Source organism: Salvelinus fontinalis, chromosome 12 (assembly GCF_029448725.1).
Source record: "Salvelinus fontinalis isolate EN_2023a chromosome 12, ASM2944872v1, whole genome shotgun sequence".
NCBI classification, from domain to species: Eukaryota; Metazoa; Chordata; class Actinopteri; order Salmoniformes; family Salmonidae; genus Salvelinus; species Salvelinus fontinalis.
In genome coordinates, this window is record NC_074676.1 from 54,938,466 (window position 1) to 54,952,768 (window position 14,303).

Genomic DNA, 14,303 nt, shown 5'->3' on the forward strand with positions numbered 1-14,303 from the left:
AACAGGACATTGACCCAAAGCACAGATCCAAACTATGCAAGAACTATTTATGGACCCTATTGTGTTGTTGTGGGAGCAGCTTGACCGTATGGTACTGTTGTGTCTTTGCTATCGTTAAATTGAAGACTTATAGTTTTTATCATAGATTCCTGTAATTAGGGATTACGCGATCACTTGAATAATAACGTAACTAATTAACTATGAATTCGAGGGCACCAGGGAAAGTTATTAGATTACAAAGTTATAATTTCCCAATATAGCCTTTCAGATATTTTCATATCTAATCAATAGTCTTCTAATTAATGATTTATTTACTCTACCTCACGTTAGTCTCATTCCAAACGTCGTAAATTGTTGATTATCTGCACGAACCCAGTCTTCACTATGAGTCATCCATACATCAATTGTCTTAAATCATTTATTTATTACTAACTAATTAATTCACAGAAATGCATAAACAAACAAACAAACTTAAAATAATTACATGAAATGATGGGAGAAATATGCCCTAGTGGGCTGAACCGGCATTGCTTGTTAGACAAAGGGGAAATGGCGTTCGACTAAGAATTCACTACAGAGTCCATAATTATAACAATTGACATGCTAATCCTTACACATGAACGCTCACTCATTCTGGAACAATTGCAATCAATATATATATATTTACGCTCGGTGTGTCGTCTTGATCGTTGGAGAGAAGTTTGTTTTGTTGGAGTTCCTTCTGTCGTAGTTATTGTGGATTGTTCAGAGTGACGTTCGTTATAGAATGGATGTTTCGGCGGTTGTCTTTCTTCGCGTTCAATGATACCGAATTCCTAGCTGCAGACTAGTAGTCAATATCAACGACTTGTTCTCATTCGTCTTAAGAGTTTAACCACGTGGTATGGTTAAAGATTCAGCAATTATACTCAACCTTCGTTCTCCTCCTTGGAGGATAAACATGGTCTAAATGGTAATTTCTTAGAGTTAGAGTTTATTCAGATAGCAGAGAGGGGTGGTCCCATGGTCTCTGACCCAACTGGCTCAGGGGCGGTCCTTGGATTTAGTTCAAATACAACAGGGAGTTGTATTTTCCTTCATTAAACAGTTCAAAATCATATTACACAATTATACAAACAGTATCATACTCACTCATTCATTTTATACAACAAACAGATGTAAACCTCATATCTGAGGTTATTATATAAACAGCGGTATGGTAATGTAGTCCCACATGAGTTTCCCATGTGGTGACAAATGGACATGTTAGTAGCTGGGATCTTCACCGATCTTTTCTACCTTTGGCAGGAATATGAAATATGTTCGTACCTCAAGTTCTGTGAGGTGAAAGAGAATTCCTTTGTCCTGAAAGTTTACCCTCTGTCTATAATACTGTTGGCCATGAGGAGATTCTCAGGAATTTACGACATCTCTCTGTGATCACCGCATGGGTTGTGGTAGGAAAGGGGGAGGCAGGGAGAGGGGGATGGGGTTTGCACTACCCAAGCAGGCGACGTCATGACAGTACGTAAGAAGTGCCCATCAATCCAATTTGCGGGAGGTGCTTCAGGAAGCATGGGGTGAAATCTCTTCAGATTACCTCAACAAATTGACAACTAAGGTCTGTAAAGGCTGTAATTTCTGCAAATGGAGGATTCTTTGACGAAAGCAAAGTTTAAAGGACACAATTATTTCAATTAAAAATCATTTTTTATATCCTTGTCAACGTCTTGACTATATTTCCTATTAATTTTGCAGCTCATTTCGTGTCTGTTTTCATGGAAAACAAGGACATTTCTAAGTGACCCCTCTAGGTCAGACAGCTGATCTGAGGACTTCATTACTGATTAATGTGTGTTTTTCTTTGACCGTGTTTTTCTTTCCGCTTGCATTTGGTTTTTATATTTTAATGTGTGTATTTTCTGTCATTTATGTAATTCAGGGCTCATCTGTAAAATAGACCTTGGTCTCAGTATGACTCCCTGATAAAATAAATAAAAAATAATCTGACTAGATTTTTTGTGTCTCGCTGTCTGTCTCGCTGTCTGTCTCGCTGTCTGTCTCGCTGTCTGTCTCGCTGTCTGTCTCGCTGTCTATGTCGCTGTCTGTCTGTGTCGCTGTCTGTCTGTCTGTGGCAGGTTATGACTAAGGAGGAGTATGCTGTCTGGTTGCGACATCATCTGGAGGCAGAGACGGCCATACAGGGAAGAGAAGAGCTGCTGTTTCAGTCTGCTCTGAGGCTGGAGATCAACCTGCATCTATTGGGTAAAGTTGTTACCTTTAACTCTGGGACCGCTGGGCCTCAAAGGACCCTTAACACTGGGACCGCTGGGCCTCAAAGGACCCCCCACCCTTAACACTGGGACCGCTGGGCCTCAAAGGACCCTTAACACTGGGACCGCTGGGCCTAAAAGGACCTCCCACCCTTAACACTAGGACCGCTGGGCCTCAAAGGACCCTTAACACTAGGACCGCTGGGCCTCAAAGGACCCTTAACACTGGGACCGCTGGGCCTCAAAGGACCCTTAACTCTAGGACCGCTGGGCCTCAAAGGGCCCCCCACCCTTAACACTGGGACCGCTGGGCCTCAAAGGACCCTTAACTCTAGGACCGCTGGGCCTCAAAGGGCCCCCCACCCTTAACACTAGGACCGCTGGGCCTCAAAGGACCCTTAACACTAGGACCGCTGGGCCTCAAAGGACCCTTAACACTAGGACCGCTGGGCCTCAAAGGGCCCCCCACCCTTAACACTAGGACCGCTGGGCCTCAAAGGGCCCCCCACCCTTAACACTAGGACCGCTGGGCCTCAAAGGACCCCCCACCCTTAACTCTGGGACCGCTGGGCCTCAAAGGACCCTTAACACTAGGACCGCTGGGCCTCAAAGGACCCCCCACCCTTAACACTAGGACCGCTGGGCCTCAAAGGACCCTTAACACTAGGACCGCTGGGCCTCAAAGGACCCCCCACCCTTAACACTAGGACCGCTGGGCCTCAAAGGACCCCCCACCCTTAACACTGGGACCGCTGGGCCTAAAAGGACCCTTAACACTAGGACCGCTGGGCCTCAAAGGACCCCCCACCCTTAACACTAGGACCGCTGGGCCTCAAAGGACCCCCCACCCTTAACTCTAGGACCGCTGGGCCTCAAAGGACCCCCCACCCTTAACACTAGGACCGCTGGGCCTCAAAGGACCCCCCACCCTTAACTCTAGGACCGCTGGGCCTCAAAGGACCTCCCACCCTTAACACTAGGACCGCTGGGCCTCAAAGGACCCCCCACCCTTAACACTAGGACCGCTGGGCCTCAAAGGACCCCCCACCCTTAACTCTAGGACCGCTGGGCCTCAAAGGACCTCCCACCCTTAACACTAGGACCGCTGGGCCTCAAAGGACCCCCCACCCTTAACACTAGGACCGCTGGGCCTCAAAGGACCTCCCACCCTTAACACTAGGACCGCTGGGCCTCAAAGGACCCACCCTTAACACTAGGACCGCTGGGCCTCAAAGGACCCCCCACCCTTAACACTAGGACCGCTGGGCCTCAAAGGACCCTTAACACTGGGACCGCTGGGCCTAAAAGGACCCCCCCACCCTTAACACTAGGACCGCTGGGCCTCAAAGGACCCCCCCACCCTTAACACTAGGACCGCTGGGCCTCAAAGGACCCCCCACCCTTAACACTAGGACCGCTGGGCCTCAAAGGACCTCCCACCCTTAACACTAGGGCCGCTGGGCCTCAAAGGACCCCCCACCCTTAACACTAGGACTGCTGGGCCTCAAAGGACCCCCCACCCTTAACACTAGGACCGCTGGGCCTCAAAGGACCCCCCACCCTTAACACTAGGACCGCTGGGCCTCAAAGGACCCTTAACACTGGGACCGCTGGGCCTCAAAGGACCTCCCACCCTTAACACTAGGACCGCTGGGCCTCAAAGGACCCCCCACCCTTAACACTGGGACCGCTGGGCCTAAAAGGACCCCCCCACCCTTAACACTGGGACCGCTGGGCCTAAAAGGACCCCCCCACCCTTAACACTGGGACCGCTGGGCCTAAAAGGACCCCCCCCACCCTTAACACTAGGACCGCTGGGCCTAAAAGGACCCCCCCACCCTTAACACTAGGACCGCTGGGCCTCAAAGGGCCCCCCACCCTTAACACTAGGACCGCTGGGCCTCAAAGGACCCTTAACACTAGGACCGCTGGGCCTCAAAGGACCCTTAACACTGGGACCGCTGGGCCTCAAAGGACCCTTAACACTGGGACCGCTGGGCCTAAAAGGACCCCCCACCCTTAACACTAGGACCGCTGGGCCTCAAAGGACCCCTCAAAGGGCTACCCAGACTATTTGCATTGTCCCCTCCTGTAAGTAAGCATTTCACTGTATTCGAACGCTTGTCACACATAACATTTGGATTCGATTTTTTTTTGATTTGATCGTATCAAGAACAAGAAGCCAGGAGCTGAAATGACCTGCGATGTCCCACATGGCAGCTTCTTGTCATTGTTGTTAGCTATCTGACCATTCAGAATCACAACGCACACCTTCCAGGCCAACATCAATGGGCGCACATCACTCTGTTGCTGTCAGCCAACCCGTCTATAGCGAGTGCCTAACACCGTCCACTCATTCTGCAAGATTGATTGTCTATTGAACGGTTTAAAAGTAAATATTGCCTACAGCCCACACTTCTATGCAAAATACAAATTATTGTTCAATATTTTTGCTTATCAATGCGTGATTATGTTTCTATCTCTTGCCTTGGCTCTGAGATGAAATAGTCTGTGATGTGACGCTCATTTTCACACAGCTGTAGCCTACCTGATGCTTTCATTAGGCCACTGCTCCACTCAGGAGGTCTACGTTTTAATGCTTTCATTAGGCCACTGCTCCACTCAGGAGGTCTACGTTTTAATGCTTTCATTAGGCCACTGCTCCACTCAGGAGGTCTACGTTTTAATGCTTTCATTAGGCCACTGCTCCACTCAGGAGGTCTACGTTTTAATGCTTTCATTAGGCCACTGCTCCACTCAGGAGGTCTACGTTTTAATGCTTTCATTAGGCCACTGCTCCACTCAGGAGGTCTACGTTTTAATGCTTTCATTAGGCCACTGCTCCACTCAGGAGGTCTACGTTTTAATGCTTTCATTAGGCCACTGCTCCACTCAGGAGGTCTACGTTTTAATGCTTATATTAGGCCACTGCTCCACTCAGGAGGTCTACGTTTTAATGCTTTCATTAGGCCACTGCTCCACTCAGGAGGTCTACGTTTTAATGCTTTCATTAGGCCACTGCTCCACTCAGGAGGTCTACGTTTTAATGCTTTCATTAGGCCACTGCTCCACTCAGGAGGTCTACGTTTTAATGCTTTCATTAGGCCACTGCTCCACTCAGGAGGTCTACGTTTTAATGCTTTCATTAGGCCACTGCTCCACTCAGGAGGTCTACGTTTTAATGCTTTCATTAGGCCACTGCTCCACTCAGGAGGTCTACGTTTTAATGCTTTCATTAGGCCACTGCTCCACTCAGGAGGTCTAGGTTTTAATGCTTTCATTAGGCCACTGCTCCACTCAGGAGGTCTACGTTTTAATGCTTTCATTAGGCCACTGCTCCACTCAGGAGGTCTACGTTTTAATGCTTTCATTAGGCCACTGCTCCACTCAGGAGGTCTACGTTTTAATGCTTTCATTAGGCCACTGCTCCACTCAGGAGGTCTACGTTTTAATGCTTTCATTAGGCCACTGCTCCACTCAGGAGGTCTAGGTTTTAATGCTTTCATTAGGCCACTGCTCCACTCAGGAGGTCTACGTTTTAATGCTTTCATTAGGCCACTGCTCCACTCAGGAGGTCTACGTTTTAATGCTTTCATTAGGCCACTGCTCCACTCAGGAGGTCTACGTTTTAATGCTTTCATTAGGCCACTGCTCCACTCAGGAGGTCTACGTTTTAATGCTTTCATTAGGCCACTGCTCCACTCAGGAGGTCTACGTTTTAATGCTTTCATTAGGCCACTGCTCCACTCAGGAGGTCTACGTTTTAATGCTTTCATTAGGCCACTGCTCCACTCAGGAGGTCTACGTTTTAATGCTTTCATTAGGCCACTGCTCCACTCAGGAGGTCTACGTTTTAATGCTTTCATTAGGCCACTGCTCCACTCAGGAGGTCTACGTTTTAATGCTTTCATTAGGCCACTGCTCCACTCAGGAGGTCTACGTTTTAATGCTTTCATTAGGCCACTGCTCCACTCAGGAGGTCTACGTTTTAATGCTTTCATTAGGCCACTGCTCCACTCAGGAGGTCTACGTTTTAATAGTTCCCGTCAATTTCAAAATGGGAGGTTCATACTAGTACTGCATACCTTCAATACTGATGTCCATACTAGTACTGCATACCTTCAACACTGATGTCCATACTAGCAGTGCATACCTTCAACACTGATGTCCATACTAGTACTGCATACCTTCAACACTGATGTCCATACTAGTACTGCATACCTTCAACACTGATGTCCATACTAGTACTGCATACCTTCAACACTGATGTCCATACTAGTACTGCTTACCTTCAACACTGATGTCCATACTAGTACTGCATACCTTCAACACTGATGTCCACTGAAGACCTCTAGAAAGGTTCTGGTTTAATGCAACAGCTGTTGATGTTTGTATGGTTTTCTAGGAGCAACGGGTATAGAGGACCGTCTACAAGATGGTGTCCCAGAGACCATTGCGTCGCTGCGGAAGGCAGGGCTCCAGATCTGGGTTCTGACAGGGGACAAACAGGAGACAGCCATCAACATCGCCTATGCTTGCAAGCTGCTGGAACCTGACGACGAGATCATCACACTCAACGCTGACTCTCAGGTGAGATCATCACACTCAACGCCAGTGGTGGAACAAGTACCCACTTGTCATACTTGAGTAAAAGTAAAGATACCTGAATAGAAAATGAGTTAAGTGACAGTCACCCAGTCAAATTCCATTTGAGTAAAAGTCTAAAAGTATTTGGTTTTAAATATACTTAAGTATCAAAAGTAAAAATTTTAATAATAAAAAATTCCTCATATTAAGTAAACCAGACGGCACAATGTTCTTGTTTTTTAATTGACGGATAGCCAGGGGCACACTCCAACACTCAGACATCATTACAGATAGCCAGGGGAACACTCCAACACTCAGACATCATTACAGATAGCCAGGGGCACACTCCAACACTCAGACATCATTACAGATAGCCAGGGGAACACTCCAACACTCAGACATCATTACAGATAGCCAGGGGAACACTCAGACATCATTACAGATAGCCAGGGGCACACTCCAACACTCAGACATCATTACAGATAGCCAGGGGAACACTCCAACACTCAGACATCATTACAGATAGCCAGGGGAACACTCAGACATCATTACAGATAGCCAGGGGCACACTCCAACACTCAGACATCATTACAGATAGCCAGGAGCACACTCCAACACTCAGACATCATTACAGATAGCCAGGGGAACACTCCAACACTCAGACATCATTACAGATAGCCAGGAGCACACTCCAACACTCAGACATCATTTACAGATAGCCAGGGGCACACTCCAACACTCAGACATCATTACAGATAGCCAGGGGCACACTCCAACACTCAGACATCATTACAGATAGCCAGGGGAACACTCCAACACTCAGACATCATTACAGATAGCCAGGGGAACACTCCAACACTCAGACATCATTACAGATAGCCAGGGGAACACTCCAACACTCAGACATCATTACAGATAGCCAGGGGAACACTCCAACACTCAGACATCATTACAGATAGCCAGGGGAACACTCCAACACTCAGACACCATTACAGATAGCCAGGGGGAACACTCCAACACTCAGACATCATTACAGATAGCCAGGGGAACACTCCAACACTCAGACATCATTTACAGATAGCCAGGGGAACACTACAACACTCAGACATCATTACAGATAGCCAGGGGGAACACTCCAACACTCAGACATCATTACAGATAGCCAGGGCGTACTCCAACACTCAGACATCATTACAGATAGCCAGGGGAACACTACAACACTCAGACATCATTACAGATAGCCAGGGGGAACACTCCAACACTCAGACATCATTACAGATAGCCAGGGGAACACTCCAACACTCAGACATCATTACAGATAGCCAGGGGAACACTCCAACACTCAGACATCATTACAGATAGCCAGGGCGTACTCCAACACTCAGACATCATTTACAGATAGCCAGGGGAACACTCCAACACTCAGACATCATTTACAGATAGCCAGGGGAACACTCCAACACTCAGACATCATTACAGATAGCCAGGGGCACACTCCAACACTCAGACATCATTACAGATAGCCAGGGGCTCACTCCAACACTCAGACATCATTACAGATAGCCAGGGGAACACTCCAACACTCAGACATCATTTACAGATAGCCAGGGGAACACTACAACACTCAGACATCATTACAGATAGCCAGGGGCACACTCCAACACTCAGACATCATTACAGATAGCCAGGGGAACACTCCAACACTCAGACATCATTACAGATAGCCAGGGGAACACTCCAACACTCAGACATCATTACAGATAGCCAGGGGAACACTCCAACACTCAGACATCATTACAGATAGCCAGGGGAACACTCCAACACTCAGACATCATTACAGATAGCCAGGGGCTCACTCCAACACTCCGACATCATTACAGATAGCCAGGGGAACACTACAACACTCAGACATTATTTACAGATAGCCAGGGGAACACTCCAACACTCAGACATCATTACAGACAGCCAGGGGAACACTCCAACACTCAGACATCATTACAGATAGCCAGGGGAACACTCCAACACTCAGACATCATTACAGATAGCCAGGGCGTACTCCAACACTCAGACATCATTTACAGATAGCCAGGGGAACACTCCAACACTCAGACATAATGTACAGATAGCCAGGGGCACACTCCAACACTCAGACATCATTACAGATAGCCAGGGGAACACTCCAACACTCAGACATCATTACAGATAGCCAGGGGCTCACTCCAACACTCAGACATCATTACAGATAGCCAGGGGAACACTCCAACACTCAGACATCATTTACAGATAGCCAGGGGAACACTCCAACACTCAGACATCATTACAGATAGCCAGGGGCACACTCCAACACTCAGACATCATTACAGATAGCCAGGGGCACACTCCAACACTCAGACATCATTACAGATAGCCAGGGGAACACTCCAACACTCAGACATCATTACAGATAGACAGGGCGTACTCCAACACTCAGACATCATTACAGATAGCCAGGGGCTCACTCCAACACTCAGACATCATTACAGATAGCCAGGGGAACACTCCAACACTCAGACATCATTACAGATAGCCAGGGGCACACTCCAACACTCAGACATAATGTACAGATAGCCAGGGGCACACTCCAACACTCAGACATCATTACAGATAGCCAGGGGAACACTCCAACACTCAGACATCATTACAGATAGCCAGGGGAACACTCCAACACTCAGACATCATTACAGATAGCCAGGGGCACACTCCAACACTCAGACATCATTACAGATAGCCAGGGGAACACTCCAACACTCAGACATCATTACAGATAGCCAGGGGCACACTCCAACACTCAGACATCATTACAGATAGCCAGGGGAACACTCCAACACCCAGACATCATTACAGATAGCCAGGGCGTACTCCAACACTCAGACATCATTACAGATAGCCAGGGGAACACTCCAACACTCAGACATCATTACAGATAGCCAGGGGAACACTCCAACACTCAGACATCATTACAGATAGCCAGGGGCTCACTCCAACACTCATACATAATTTACAGATAGCCAGGGGCTCACTCCAACACTCAGACATAATTTACAGATAGCCAGGGGCACACTCCAACACTCAGACATAATTTACAGATAGCCAGGGGCTCACTCCAACACTCAGACATCATTACAGATAGCCAGGGGCTCACTCCAACACTCAGACATCATTACAGATAGCCAGGGGAACACTCCAACACTCAGATATAATTACAGATAGCCAGGGCGTACTCCAACACTCAGACATCATTTACAGATAGCCAGGGGCTCACTCCAACACTCAGACATCATTACAGATAGCCAGGGGAACACTCCAACACTCAGACATCATTACAGATAGCCAGGGGCACACTCCAACACTCAGACATCATTACAGATAGCCAGGGGAACACTCCAACACTCAGACATCATTACAGATAGCCAGGGGAACACTCCAACACTCAAACATCATTACAGATAGCCAGGGGAACACTCAACACTCAGACCTTATTTACAGATAGCCAGGGGAACACTCCAACACTCAGACATCATTTACAGATAGCCAGGGGAACACTCCAACACTCAGACATCATTACAGATAGCCAGGGGAACACTCCAACACTCAGACATCATTACAGATAGCCAGGGGCACACTCCAACACTCAGACATCATTACAGATAGCCAGGGGTACACTCCAACACTCAGACCTCATTACAGATAGCCAGGGGAACACTCCAACACTCAGACATTATTTACAGATAGCCAGGGGAACACTCCAACACTCAGACCTCATTACAGATAGCCAGGGGAACACTCCAACACTCAGACCTCATTACAGATTGCCAGGGGAACACTCCAACACTCAGACATCATTACAGATAGCCAGGGGAACACTCCAACACTCAGACCTCATTACAGATAGCCAGGGGAACACTCCAACACTCAGACATTATTTACAGATAGCCAGGGGAACACTCCAACACTCAGACCTCATTACAGATAGCCAGGGGAACACTCCAACACTCAGACATCATTACAGATAGCCAGGGGCACACTCCAACACTCAGACATCATTACAGATAGCCAGGGGCACACTCCAACACTCAGACATCATTACAGATAGCCAGGGGAACACTCCAACACTCAGACATCATTACAGATAGCCAGGGGCACCCTCCAACACTCAGACATCATTACAGATAGCCAGGGGAACACTCCAACACTCAGACATAATTACAGATAGCCAGGGCGTACTCCAACACTCAGACATCATTTACAGATAGCCAGGGGCTCACTCCAACACTCAGACATCATTACAGATAGCCAGGGGAACACTCCAACACTCAGACATCATTACAGATAGCCAGGGGAACACTCCAACACTCAGACATCATTACAGATAGCCAGGGGAACACTCCAACACTCAGACATAATTTACAGATAGCCAGGGGAACACTCCAACACTCAGACATCATTACAGATAGCCAGGGGAACACTCCAACACTCAGACATAATTACAGATAGCCAGGGGGCTCACTCCAACACTCAGACATCATTACAGATAGCCAGGGGAACACTCCAACACTCAGACATCATTACAGATAGCCAGGGCGTACTCCAACACTCAGACATCATTACAGATAGCCAGGGGAACACTCCAACACTCAGACATCATTACAGATAGCCAGGGGCACACTCCAACACTCAGACATCATTTACAGATAGCCAGGGGCGTACTCCAACACTCAGACATCATTACAGATAGCCAGGGGAACACTCCAACACTCAGACATCATTACAGATTGCCAGGGGAACACTCCAACACTCAGACATCATTACAGATAGCCAGGGGAACACTCCAACACTCAGACATCATTACAGATAGCCAGGGGCACACTCCAACACTCAGACATCATTACAGATAGCCAGGGCGTACTCCAACACTCAGACATCATTACAGATAGCCAGGGGAACACTCCAACACTCAGACATCATTACAGATAGCCAGGGGAACACTCCAACACTCAGACATCATTACAGATAGCCAGGGGAACACTCCAACACTCAGACATCATTACAGATAGCCAGGGGGAACACTCCAACACTCAGACATCATTACAGATAGCCAGGGGAACACTCCAACACTCAGACATCATTACAGATAGCCAGGGGAACACTCCAACACTCAGACATCATTACAGATAGCCAGGGGAACACTCCAACACTCAGACATCATTACAGATAGCCAGGGGAACACTCCAACACTCAGACATCATTACAGATAGCCAGGGGAACACTCCAACACTCAGACATCATTTACAGATAGCCAGGGGAACACTCCAACACTCAGACATCATTACAGATAGCCAGGGGGAACACTCCAACACTCAGACATCATTACAGATAGCCAGGGGCACACTCCAACACTCAGACATCATTACAGATAGCCAGGGGGAACACTCCAACACTCAGACATCATTACAGATAGCCAGGGGAACACTCCAACACTCAGACATCATTACAGATAGCCAGGGGCTCACTCCAACACTCAGACATCATTACAGATAGCCAGGGACACACTCCAACACTCAGACATCATTTACAGATAGCCAGGGGCACACTCCAACACTCAGACATCGTTACAGATAGCCAGGGGAACACTCCAACACTCCAACACTCAGACATCATTACAGATAGCCAGGGGAACACTCCAACACTCAGACATCATTACAGATAGTCAGGGGAACACTCCAACACTCAGACATCATTACAGATAGCCAGGGGTACACTCCAACACTCAGACATCATTTACAGATAGCCAGGGGCACACTCCAACACTCAGACATCATTACAGATAGCCAGGGGCACACTCCAACACTCAGACATCATTTACAGATAGCCAGGGGAACACTCCAACACTCAGACATCATTTACAGATAGCCAGGGGAACACTCCAACACTCAGACATCATTACAGATAGCCAGGGGCACACTCCAACACTCAGACATCATTACAGATAGCCAGGGGAACACTCCAACACTCAGACATCATTACGGATAGCCAGGGGAACACTCCAACACTCCAACATCATTACAGATAGCCAGGGGCTCACTCCAACACTTAGACATCATTTACAAATGCGTGAGTGTGTGTTTAGTGAGTCCTCCAGATCAGAGGCAGTAGGGATGACCAGGGATGTTCTTTGTTTAGTGAGTCCGCCAGATCAGAGGCAGTAGGGATGACCAGGGATGTTCTCTGTTTAGTGAGTCCGCCAGATCAGAGGCAGTAGGGATGACCAGGGATGTTCTCTGTTTAGTGAGTCCTCCAGATCAGAGGCAGTAGGGATGACCAGGGATGTTCTCTGTTTTAGTGAGTCCTCCAGATCAGAGGCAGTAGGGATGACCAGGGATGTTCTCTGTTTTAGTGAGTCCTCCAGATCGGAGGCAGTAGGGATGACCAGGGATGTTCTCTGTTTAGTGAGTCCTCCAGATCGGAGGCAGTAGGGATGACCAGGGATGTTCTCTGTTTAGTGAGTCCTCCAGATCAGAGGCAGTAGGGATGACCAGGGATGTTCTCTGTTTAGTGAGTCCTCCAGATCAGAGGCAGTAGGGATGACCAGGGATGTTCTCTGTTTAGTGAGTCCTCCAGATCAGATGCAGTAGGAACGACCAGGGATGTTCTCTTGATAAGTGCGTGAATTGGACCATTTTCCTGTCAAACGAGTACTTTTGGGTGTCATGGAAAATGTTAGGAGTAGAAAGTACCTTATTTCCTTTAGGAATGTAGGGAAGTAAAAGTTGTCAAAAATATTAATAGTCCTAGTACAGATACCCCCCCAAAAACTAGTTAAGCAGTACTTTAAAGTATTTCTACTTAAGTACTTTATACCACTGCTCAATGCTGACTCTCAGGTGAGATGACACACACACACACACCTCAACACTGACTCTCAGGTAACTGACCAGACCACGGGTGTGTCCAAAATGGCACCCTATTCACTATATAGTGCACTACACTCTCTGTCTCTCTCTCTCTCTCTCTCTCTCTCTCTCTCTCTGTCTCTCTCTGTCTCTCTCTCTGTCTCTCTCTCTGTCTCTCGCTCTCGCTCTCTCTTTCTCGCTCTCTCTCTCTGTGTCTCTCTCTCTCTCTCTCTGTCTCTCTGTCTCTCTGTCTCTCTCTGTCTCTCTCTGTCTCTCTCTGTCTCTCTCTGTCTCTCTCTGTCTCTCTCTGCACCCGGAGGCGATTGCAAATCAAATCGGCAAATTAAATTGTATTTGTCACATGCTTCTTAAACAACAGCTGTAGACCTAACAGTGAAATGCTTACTTACGGGCTCTTCCCAACAATGCAGAGAGAAATAATAACAAACACAAGAGTCAATGCAGAGATAGCCCAGGTAGCTTTTTGGTTGACTATTTAGCAGTCTTATAGCTTGGGGGGTCAATGCAGATAGCC

At 47.7% G+C, this 14,303-nt stretch overlaps 1 protein-coding gene across 1 annotated transcript in view; it reads left to right on the forward strand.

The window, feature by feature from the left end:
- Positions 1 to 14,303, forward strand: part of atp10a (ATPase phospholipid transporting 10A) — a 225,889-nt gene that overhangs the window by 177,402 nt on the left and 34,184 nt on the right. The window contains exons 12-13 of the mRNA XM_055941116.1: positions 2,118 to 2,244; positions 6,658 to 6,842. Coding sequence (XP_055797091.1) covers positions 2,118 to 2,244; positions 6,658 to 6,842 — 312 coding nt within the window. The remainder of the gene's footprint in view (positions 1 to 2,117; positions 2,245 to 6,657; positions 6,843 to 14,303) is intronic.